This window comes from Sinocyclocheilus grahami, unplaced genomic scaffold (genome assembly GCF_001515645.1).
Source record: "Sinocyclocheilus grahami isolate Dianchi unplaced genomic scaffold, SAMN03320097.WGS_v1.1 scaffold252.1, whole genome shotgun sequence".
NCBI classification, from domain to species: Eukaryota; Metazoa; Chordata; class Actinopteri; order Cypriniformes; family Cyprinidae; genus Sinocyclocheilus; species Sinocyclocheilus grahami.
In genome coordinates, this window is record NW_015505431.1 from 456,229 (window position 1) to 468,071 (window position 11,843).

General features: G+C 38.0%; 1 protein-coding gene across 2 annotated transcripts; it reads right to left on the minus strand.

Moving 5' to 3' along the window:
* Positions 1-2,908: 2,908 nt before the first annotated feature.
* LOC107598498 (somatostatin receptor type 5-like) lies at positions 2,909-11,787 on the minus strand. 2 transcript variants are annotated; one of them, XM_016289862.1, is made up of 3 exons: positions 11,593-11,787; positions 8,931-10,056; positions 2,909-3,418 (listed from the first exon to the last, which is right to left on the minus strand). In XM_016289862.1, exons 2-3 carry the CDS (start codon positions 10,047-10,049, stop codon positions 3,296-3,298), a joined length of 1,242 nt encoding a protein of 413 aa, XP_016145348.1. In that variant the 5' UTR covers positions 10,050-10,056; positions 11,593-11,787; the 3' UTR covers positions 2,909-3,295. The 2 variants fall into 2 exon arrangements, with proteins under 2 accessions (XP_016145348.1, XP_016145349.1); XM_016289863.1 differs by having other exon boundaries at positions 3,341-3,639.
* Positions 11,788-11,843: the final 56 nt, after the last annotated feature.

The following is an 11,843-nucleotide window of genomic DNA, read 5'->3' on the forward strand; positions in this document are numbered from 1 at the left end:
ATTAACGTTTAAGAGTGCAATATATGATCTGAAGGGTCTCTTTCAGGAAGCTGTATATTTTATATATCTCCACTCTAAAAAATGCTGGGTTGTTTCAACCCAACTTTGGGTCAAATATGGACTAACCCAACCATTGAGTTACATTTTTACATTCAATTTTTAACCCAAAAGTTGGGTTAGTCCAAATTTGACCCAAAGTTGGGTTGAAATAACCCAGCATTTTTTAGTGTGCCCAATTAAAACTTTTTTCTAAACATTTTCTTACACAGATGTCACAGGGTCCTGATAAGGATCACAAAAAAAAAAAGAATAATAAAAAGTGAGTACTCATTAAAAAGTAATATTAATACCAGCAACACTGCAGAACATGACATTTGCTCAGCATCTCTTCAGCACAGAGTGATTTATTAATGCATCATTCACAGTTTCACAGTTGTGCCTAACAAGTCCAGAATCAAACAAGTCCTTGGGTTTAATAGAAGAATCTTAAGTATTGATCGTAAAGCTTGCTGACTGACAAGAACAGGCCTAACATCTGCCTGCTGAATTACGAGTGTATATCAGAGGCACATTTAGCATTAACAAAGCAATGCACATTCTTTATAGCTTTTATGAACAGCTAAATAACATGCCGACACGCAGAACACTTAAACGCTGTCGCACAAGGAAGATCTTTGTAGCTAAGGCATTGAAGCCATTTCTAGAAACGTCCACAAATGGTAAGGAAGGGTGGCAGCGAACACTAGATGGGTTCATCCATCCCAAACCATTTTTTTCTTTTTTGTTTTCTGCAAATGAGACCATTTGTCCATCAAACATCAATAGAAATGACTTAAGAAAGACAATGATAATGTTTGTTGGTGTGGTTTCCATTAACTTTACGATATCATTACATAGTGACATTATGTCAAAAAGTGTTCTTAAATATAAACCATATGAATACATACATTGCACTTAACAATGAAGCACATGAACGGAAATAACCCTCACCAATAAACGACGAGGGGAAGAAGCTAAACAACAAAGAAAGCAAAGAACAGGTTGTGTCTCTAAGGCCTCCACCGACGCCTCGCATTTTCAAATGTCTGATAGTTTGATCTGGGACAAGACAAGGCACTTTGCTACATTTGGCAGAGAGCAGAGGACCGTTTAAACACGTCGATATGGATCAGGAAACGCTGTCTTGACCCTCATACTCGACAACCATTGAACACCACACCCTAAAGTACTTTAAAATCCCAGTTTCCACAGATTCCCATCCCCTCTGACATGTGAAAAATTCAGTTGGCCAGGATCCTGACGTCCAGAAGCAATATTTCACTTCTCGTTCTACCTGTCAATGCAAGTCCCCAGATGAAGAAAGGGAAGTTTCTGCCCAGAGAAGAGGCGCTCCCAGTGTGTCGAGGGTCAACGGCTGCGCTCTGTGCATTCACTTGATACGTCCAACCAAAACGGTGTCGAGTTGTTGACCGTCGGAAGAAGATATCTAAAAAAAACAACTGGTTTGCCTGGCAGATGTTCAGTTGTCAATTAAAAACTTTGACCTACATACTGCAACCAAATTTTGCAAAAAAAAAGATGCTCTGCAGTTCTAGTATTCATTTGGCAGAGATTAACAGAGAGAATCATTTACCGTGTTTTACACGCATCTCTCTGTGAAAACCTTTAGTATCACTGATACACTATTATAGTTTTTCGTAACATTTTGAATTAGATTCATTTTTTATATTTTCTGTTTTCATTTTAAGTTTAGTTCAAGTTTGAGTATTTTGATGTGTTTTTGGTCATTTTTATTTAAAAACATTTCTATATAGTTAAGTTATTACGTTATTAGCTTTAAGTTTTGCTTCTGTTTAGTTATATATTAGTACTTCAACTCAAACTAAATGAAAATTTTGCCATTGCAATAACATTAGTTATTTCAAGAAAATAAGATTTTTACGGCCTTAATTTTAGTTAGCACTAATAACCCTGCTGATTTGGTAAACTGGTTTTATCTTGTAGTTGGAATAATTTTGATCTGTTTAAAAGGGAATATCAATGATAACTGGGTGCCGATCGTATTAGAATGAGTTTCCAAGTATCACATCAAACTTCTTAGTTCTACTGCACTTTTCCATATTTAGACTGCTGAACTCCTGAAGGAACACAGCGTATAGGTCTGTGGTTGTGAAGGACACTGGGATACGCAGAGTTTTTCGCAATCAGCTGTAGCAGGTACATATAATACATTTTCTGTGAGTGGGTGTTTCTTTTTTGTTCACTTCACATCAATCATTTGATTGTAGAGGAGAAAGAGAAAAGGTTACTTTGTGTTTAATGCAGGAAAATTGATCGAATGTTTCTGTTTTAAAGATTGTGTGTGTGTGTGTGTGTGTGCGTGTGTGTGTGTGTGAGTGAAAAGCAATATACCAATTGCATCTGAAGTCCTGTCTCTCTTCCAAATCCCTCTCCGGTTTCTTTTTCATCCTTTCTTAAAACTCTTTAAAAGTTGGGCCCAAAAGTCTGAGACCACGTTGAAAATCTGGGATTCAAAATGTAATTTAAACCAGAAAGTGTTTGGATTTAAAAAAATTTAAAACAGATTTCAGACTCTGCATTATTCCTTTTTAGGTCATGCTGGAGAAAGTCAGGCTTTGCACTTAATCATTAAAGAAAAACTTAAAAATAGTTTTGCTAATATTATATTGATGTTGAAGGGATTGCATTAAATTCTAAAAATACGAAACAGAATCTGAAGTCCTGTCTCTCTTCTAAATCCCTCTCCGGTTTCTTTTTCATCCTTTCTTAAAACTCTTTAAAAGTTGGGCCCAAAAGTCTGAGACCACGTTGAAAATCTGGGATTCAAAATGTAATTTAAACCAGAAAGTGTTTGGATTTAAAAAAATGTAAAACAGATTTCAGACTCTGCATTATTCCTTTTTAGGTCATGCTGGAGAAAGTCAGGCTTTGCACTTAATCATTAAAGAAAAACTTAAAAATAGTTTTGCTAATATTATATTGATGTTGAAGGGATTGCATTAAATTCTAAAAATACGAAACAGATTTTCACTGGTGGCCTCAGACTCCAGGTATTTAATAGTGTTTTACAAATTCACAAATAGTAATTCTTAACTGATTAAATATTTTAAAGCATTTAAATTCAACAGAGAATTTTCCAGGCCGTTTAAAAATTCCTGATATTTCCAGGTTTCCATGTGCATGAAGACCCTGGTGTTTCCAGCACACACTGCACCCTCCACCCAAAACAAAGTATCCTGGCATTGTTCGGAAGGGCCCTCACGACCCGCCGGGGTCACAGGTCACGGCTGGAGCTGGGCGTGGCGACAGCGGGCACCGGGTGGAGGCTGAGCTCTGCTGCGCGGGAGGGCGGAGTCACTGGCACGCTCAGGGGCGTGGCTTGAGGCTCAGGCCACACCTTCCACAAAAAGCCAGAAGAAGAGACAGGCGGACAGACAGACAAATTGAAGGGATGAACGGAGAGACGATAAGACAAGAGAGCACAGGAAAGGAGACGAAATAAAGATGGAAACGACAGACAGAGAGAAACAGCGTTTAGAGAGTGGACTCGCCAATGATCTGGGGTCTTGCAGGCTGAGGCTTCTCAGACGCGCTCATGCAAGACTGTAACTGCAGATCCTGCAGAAACACAGAACAGGACAGACAGTGGCACCTCTGCACTGCTGTGTGTGTGTGTGTCAGTGATGCTGTTTTGAAGTTTAGAAAAATAATGATGCAATAATGAAAATTCTGCCATTAGTTATTATATACCCAGTTTTTTCAGCATTTCTCTATTTGTGTTCCACTGAGAAAATAACAGCATACAGATTTTGGAACAACATTGTGGTGAGTAAATAATGACAGAATTACATTTTTAGGTGAACTGTCCCTTTAAATTGCACTTGTAAAAATAGAAGCCTAACAAGCACAACATTCTGCCCTTCTATTTCCCAACATTTTATGTCTTTTTTCTTTCTTCCTCTTTCTCATTCTGTAGAATAATATGTTCTTTCTGGTGCACAATGGGGCTCTAATTCAGCCTCTGAGATTCCCTGCTGGTACTCCTCAAAACTGAGAGAGAGACAGATGGAGAAAAATAACCCTTTTCCTCTGGAATGATACCGGAGATGGTGCTCGGAAGCGGGATCTGTAAACCTCAATTAAAACTGGTCTGCATTTCCACAGACTTCAGAGAGAAAATATTACATATATAACAAATATTTATATTTATAAATTAATTTAATTATACATTTATGTTCTTTAGATAATTTTAATTTTTTTAATTTACAAATTACATTTATAGGTACATTTAAATTAATGAATGAATTAATTTAATTATTACTTTTAATATTACTTATATATAATTTTATTTAATATATTTATTAGATATATTCAATTTATGATGTATTTGAATAAAACCATTTTATTTCACGAAAACAGGGAAAATAAAGTGGGCAAAGTAGCTGTGTAGTGTAACAAAAATTGTCACAATTTGTCCATTAGCTGAATCTAAAAATGCTTCCAGTGTGTACTTTGTTTAAATAATGAGAGTGATCTACTTTTTGTTTTGTGCCAGAGTGATTTGTTGTTCTGAAAACTTCAAGTGGTAATGCTTGGTTCTCGGTTCAAGACCAGCAGGTTTAAAGAGCCATTTCTAGGCCAGCTTTTTTATTTTTATTGCTTTGTAAACATGCATAATGGAGCCAATTTGGCCTCCGGTTCCAGCAGCGCTACACTGTCGGTGAAAAAGGGCTAAAAGAGAGAGAGTGAATGTGTGTTTTGTGTCTCCAGCAATCAGATTGAGTATCAGTCAAAGCAGGGAAAGCCAGTCTGCCACAGAGAGACATTAGAGCTGATATCAATTCTGTGGATGGAGTAATGGCTTAAAGAGACTGGCTTTTCCCCTTGATCCTACATCAGATGCTGTAATATCCATCAAAGGCAAGGAATTCTTCAGTCATACAGATCTGATTCAGTCTCTAGAGCCGTACGGCTCTGATTTCCCCACGGAATGAACTATGGGGTCGTCTGATCTCACTCCCGGAAGGACACTCTTATAATACACTCACATTTGTGCACACACACATACCTACACTCCCTTATGGTCCACTTGGTCAAGCTGAACCACAACACAGTGAAATAAATTTCATCATCTCTTCTACTATAGGGCTAAACAATATGATAAAATAGAACTGGTAAAAATGGGTATGTATATTGATAATTTCAACAACTTCATAAAAAGTCATAAAAATCATTTTTAATAAAGTTACACTATTCTGAGTTTTTTTTTTTGACATAATATATTGTTACGCTGTCTGAAGAATTATCTCTTGGCTCCAAATTAAAAAACAATAATAATTTGAATGATTTTCAAAATCCAAAAATATGGATGATGTCAAATAACTATGTGGTAATATTTAACATGTTTGTTTAATAAATCAATTATTTATTTGATTAATTTTCGCCAAAAAGATCTCTATCACTGGTCAAAATTGGACTATTTTGACAATTGTTTGACTTTTTTCTACATAGAAGAATAGGTGTAAACATTAAAAAATACATATGAATGTATTAATGACAAAAACTCTTTTGTGTCATTGTGATTTAAAATTAAGATTTTGGTCATACTGTCGCTCAGCCCTTTTTTTCTTCTTTCTTTTTTCTTTCTTCTTCTTTCACTCACAAACACACACAGATGCTAATATACATGGACATTACTCATATGTTCCCAATAAACATTCCCAGAGTTGTCCCTAAGGGCACTAAGGGGGTTAGGACTGATGGACAGGAAGACACAAACACACATTCACACACATACACATACACTAACACACACACACACACGCACGCATGCACGCACACACAATCTCTCTCTCTCTCTCTCTCTCTCTCTCTCACTCCATTTGCTGCTCAGTAAATCAATTTCACTGAGATTGTCTCTTTGGGGAGGGAGGAAGGAGCAACATGTTGGCAGCTGTATTGAATGTAAAATTCTCAGCATGTTTGTTATCTACCGAGAGTTCATGAACACACCAGCAAAGGGCTAAAAACCAACTGGCCCTAACTGTACAGTTTGTTTTTCTTCTTCTAGAAAACAGTTTAGAGGAATAGTTTACCAAAAAGTAACATTTCTGTCAACCTTTACTCACCCTCATGTTGTTCCAAACCCTTCAGTGGAACACAAAACATAATGTCATAATATTCAAAATGTATCAGGGGTCATATGATGCGATTTCACATTTTCCTTTTTCTTTGGAGTGTTACAAGCTCTTGCTGCATAAAGAAGATCTGTAAAGTTGCAAAGACTAAAGTCTCAAATCCAAAGAAATATTCTTTATAAAAGTTAAGAGTTAACCACGCCTACCTAAAACGGCTCGTTCTAACACGCCCCCACATACCTACGTCACTATGTGGGAAGATTTGCATAACGCCACCCAAATGTTCACGCAAAGAAAGAAGGGGTAACTTTTATTCTCGCTGTAGTATTGTTGCCGCCGCCGCCATGTCATGAAGACGTTGTATGTTTCGTTGTGAAAGTGAAACTACTTTGTTTGGTCTTCCAAAAGAGGACGATATCTGCTTTGTCATGCCTAGAGCTGATCCGTGCTGGTCGCTGAGGAAATACTTCAACTTTGCGCTGTGGATCGCTGGATCGGCTTTCACCGTGGACGAAGCAGAGTCCATCCTGGGGTCGTCACATGTGGTTGACGTTGTGTTTCATTGTGAAAGCGAAACTACTTTGTTTGGCCTTCCAAAAATGGACACGACTAGAAATCAGTGGTTAAGTTGTATTTACAACACTGTTCCAGAACACTTCAACCCAAATATTCAGATGTGTGCAGCGCATTTTATGGAGGACTGTTTCCTGATCCTGGTAGAGTAGACTACAATGCCGGCTGTTCAGACTCAAAGACTGTAAGTAAGTTTTTTATATTTTAATTTTTTTTATATTTAAAGCGAGTTTCTTGGGCAGTGTAGAGTAGGGCTTGGTGTTTGTAATTTCTCTGATCACAAATGCAGACATGGTTTTATGTTTACGCGGCGCGGCGCGATGCAACGCAACGCGTAAAAAGACAGTATAAATCATTATAATTCATAATTATGTCCCCACTGGATGTAACGAATCCCTCGTTTATAATGGGTTTTCATGTTTTTGAATCATCGCTCCGGCTGGACAGGGCATCATCACAGTATGGTAAGGGGCGTAACATTTCCATCACACGCTTGAGGTATTCGGCCAATCATAACGCACTGGATAGCTGCCCAATCACAGCACACCTTGCTTTTCAGAACGATGAGCTTTGTAAAAATCGACGCGTTTCAGAAAGGCGGAGCATAGAGGAGAAACAATAATGTACAGTATGTGGAAAATAATGTGTTTTTTTAACCTTAAACTGCATAAATACATTTCATTACACCAAATACACAAAATAATGTTCTTTTTAGCAGCATCATATGACCCCTTTAAGATAGACTTTTGAATGCTATCAAGTCAATCATATGACTTAAATCCTTTAAGTCTTCTGAATTGTTCTGGTTGTCCTTTTTGTTCATATGCATTGATTGTTAGAAGAGAGCATAATGTGAAAAAAAAAAATTTCCACAAAAGAAAGTCAGTCAGGTGAGCAAATGCTTACAGGATTTTCATTTTTTAGGGTGAACTATGCCTTAAATAAATTTAGAGAACATTCAGCAACACTTTATAATAAGGTCCCATTAGTTAGCATGAGTTAATGCATTAACTAACAATGAGCAAATCTTTAACATTAGCTGTTTAAAATTCTTCTTTATTTCATATTAGTTCATATTAGGTCAGTTAAATAGTATTAATGTATACAACTTTTGATTTTAATAATGAATTAATAAGTGTTGAAATTAACATTAACTAATATAAATAAATGCTTCAGAAGTAATTTTCATTGTTAGTCAATGTAGCAAATGGAACCTTATTTTAAATGTTACTAAGCTTTTATGATCTAAAACATTCAACGTATCAGACAATGCAAAGAACAGAATGTCTAAAGGTATGTTTACACAGCCACAAAATGGAATTTTTTTTACTTATAATCTTTTAAAAGTTTCGCATACAGACGACAACGTTGTTAAAATGGTCAACTTTCTCAAAGATCAACAAAAATGATTATAAATGCTGCATTATGCATGCCAGGCCAGTAGTTCTCTTGTCTCTTCTCTTGTGTGTAAATAAACACTATGCGACTATGCACGCATTCTTCTACAGAGTGGTGAATACAAATGCAGTTTTGGTTGTCAAGTACCGAACACGAAATACGCATGCGCATGACGTCACCATTTTCACAAATTTGCATTTTTGTAGTTTACGCAATAATACTATTGTTTTCAAAAACTTGCACTTTGAAACCCATTTTCAAAAGTTTACAGACACACAAAACGCTGTTGTCGTGTAAATGAACTACAAAAACACATAAAAAGTTTTCTGTATTTAGTTGAAAACGGGGAATGTCCCCAAGACTAAAAATATTAACACTTTAGCAATATAAACTAGGACTGGCAACATTAATGCGCTAACAAATGTGATTAATTAAAAATGCATAATGCGTTAAAATAATCTATAATAATGAAAACACCCATAACCCTGGTAGGCAGAAATGTCTATTTTAAAAGAAAATCAGATGGCACTCTAAATAAACGTAAAGTTGTGTGCATACATCGCGTTTTGAAGTACCATTTAAAGCTTATCGAGTTTGAAGTATAGTTTGAGCAAGCCGACGATGAATAAATGGTGTGTTTAATTTCACGTTAAGTGTGCGATTAATCGCACAGAATTGGGTGCGATTAATCGCGATTAATTTTTAAAATCTTTTTATCTATTGACAGCCCCCAAATAAACATTCAACAGCTTCATTAAACACATGTAAAATATGTGAAATGTGCTTTCAGAGTGACTGTACCTGGCTGCCCTGTATGTGTCCATTTAAGTCATTGTTCTGAGGCGTCAGGAAGGTATCGTGGGTTGTCGTTTTCTCCGTCCGCGGCACACTGGGATCTCCATCCTCCACGCCGTTTGCCTTGCGCACACACAGCACCTTCCGGAAACTCTGCTTGAAGTTGTCGGACAAGAACCCGTAGAGCAGCGGATTGGCGCAGCTGTTGGCATACGACAGGATGACGGCGAAAAAATACACCCCTGCCATCACGCTGCTCTCCGGGAGTATGAACACCAGGTTTACGATGTTGATGATGTAGAACGGCAGCCAGCAGAGGACGAACACTACCACGATCACCACCACCATGCGGGTCACCTTCCGCTCGGAGCGTCTGCGCTTCGTAAATCCCGCCCGTGCACCGGACGACTTCACCTTGACTACGATGAGCAGGTAACACATGCAGATGACTAGCAGGGGGCCGAAGAATCCGAGCGTTGCGGTGTAAAGAATGAATGCCATCGACCAAACGTCTCGTGGTTCCGGCCAACTCATGTTGCATGAGTTAAACATGTCCTGAACGTCAGAGAATATCACCACGGGGAGAACAACGATGAAGGAAAACGCCCACACCGCTGCGCTAACTGCTTTAGCTACTCGTGGTCGGCGCCAACTAGTGGAGCGGATAGGATGCACTACTGCTAAATAGCGATCAATACTCATCACTGTCAAACAGAAGATGCTTGTGAATTGATTTAACGAGTCTGCCGTCATGACGACGCGACACAGGAATGAGCCAAACGGCCAGTAGGAAAGTACGTTTTGCGTCGTGAGGAACGGAAGGCCCAAAATATACAGCTCATCGGCCACGGCCAAGTTTAAAATGTATATGTTTGTAACCGTTTTCATTTTAGCATAGCGCAAAACTACGTAGATAGCCAGGGTGTTGCCAGTGAGTCCAACGATGAACACGGTGAATGATATGACCGCAGTAACCATCGTGCTGCTCCCTTGAAACGGCATGCTTTGATCGGACACATTGCCAGTGTAATTCCCAACTGGACTTCCTGAAAATCCCAGTCCAAAGGAGGAGTTATAATCCTCTGGGATTGTCCCCACCCACCCGGATTGGTTTAATGACTCCATTCTGGATCTGGAATGGACAGAAATATAAAAAAGTGTCAGAAATTAGTGTCGAGGTAAGGATGAGTGAGCGAGAGAGAGTATAAAGCAGCAATGAATCCATAAAAGCTCAGTGGAAAGGTACATAGTTTCTCTTTATGCGTGTATGTGTTTGTCAGAGGGAGAGAATATGGCTTGTGTACATTTAATGTGCTTGAGCTACAGTGAGAGATCAGAGAGACTGATGATCACACCTCAGCTATAAAGATCAGAGTCAAAACAGCAAACCCACACAAGGAGACTGAAGTGACACAACGCACACATGCATATCTCTCTGTCGCTTTCTGTCTCCTGTTTCATGTATCTCCTCAGTGTTGCATAGTGGCACAAGTACGTTCATGCATTATAAACTATATTAAAAAGCCTGGTTTAAAAAACACTATATTTGACATCTACTAAACCAAATACTGTTTTTTTTCAAGCTTTTGAACTAAAGAGGCAAAACACAGTTAAGTATGGCAACAAATGCAATGAAAAAAATGCCTTAAATTTTTTTTATTGGATTTTGATTGATTCTGATAGCTATATTAAGTCCAGCGATCAATTTTCACAGTCCGCTTTCTCTAAATTTGAGCACAGTTCACCCAAAACCGACTGTCAGCACAGATCATAATCTAAGAGAGCTCATTTGATTTCAGTTAACCTAAAACAAAATTTTATGTGTGCCTGTTTTCCCTTTCATTGTATAGACTACTGTCACATCTCAGTAGCTGTAGGGTTTTGAATCAGTTAAATTCTAGTAAAACAATATCTAGTTCAAAACTATTACATAGTTTCTGTAAATTCTCACCTCCAAACCATATAATAGTTTTCAACACAATAAAATTACAATGATATGCAACTAAATAATGAAAGTATATGCTAACCATAAGTTTGAACTGTGTTCGAGGCAAAGTTGGGGCAACTTGTCACATATATTTATACAGTTTTTTTTTTTTTTTTACAATATTTTTTGGCCATAACGATGGTTTGAGATTTCTGTACGCACTTGCAACTCACAGCATTTACCCGCAGAATAAACGCACTGGCGCTGAAGATGCGTTGAGGGTCTCGACTGCTTTACTAAAAAGCATTTTCTTTCAAACTATCTGCTCTCACCTCGATGAAATCAGCTTGAAGTCGTCAAAGACAGCGATAAGAACGATGTGTGCCGGTCTTTCTTGCTTGGTTGCATTCTTTAGAGACATTATTTATTATGTTTGTTTAGAAATTAACACTTTGTTAAACTGCGTAAAAACTAAAATGCATATTATGCTATTCATCTGGGATGACATTAAAACTTAGTACGCTTAAACAAAGCACCAGGGCATTGAAAGTGCATTATTGGGCAATTCTAAAAGAATATATAGGCTATATAAGATTTTCTTATTTTGCGCAACGTCCCATACGATCAGAGTGTATCAACGAAAACAGTCCTGAAGCAAGTTAAAAATATCCTAACAAATATTAGGCTACTTAGATGGAATGTTGACTAAAATAATAATCCGAAACAGTAAACTGTGCTTACCTGAGTATGTATCAGTGAGACGCAGGAAGGTGTGAAACACCCCTCGAAGGAGACGAGAATAGTAGATAAATGTAAAAAACACCGAAAAACATAGTGCAGGTTAAATCTGTCAGCAGCGGGATCTGAATTATAGCTTGAGGACAGCCTTTTGCGCGCGCGCTCTGGCACCAGTGTGCAGCCTCGCGACAGGTGATGGCATCTGCTGCCCGTTAAACCTGGAGAGAGAGAGAGAGAGAGAGAGAGAGAGAGTG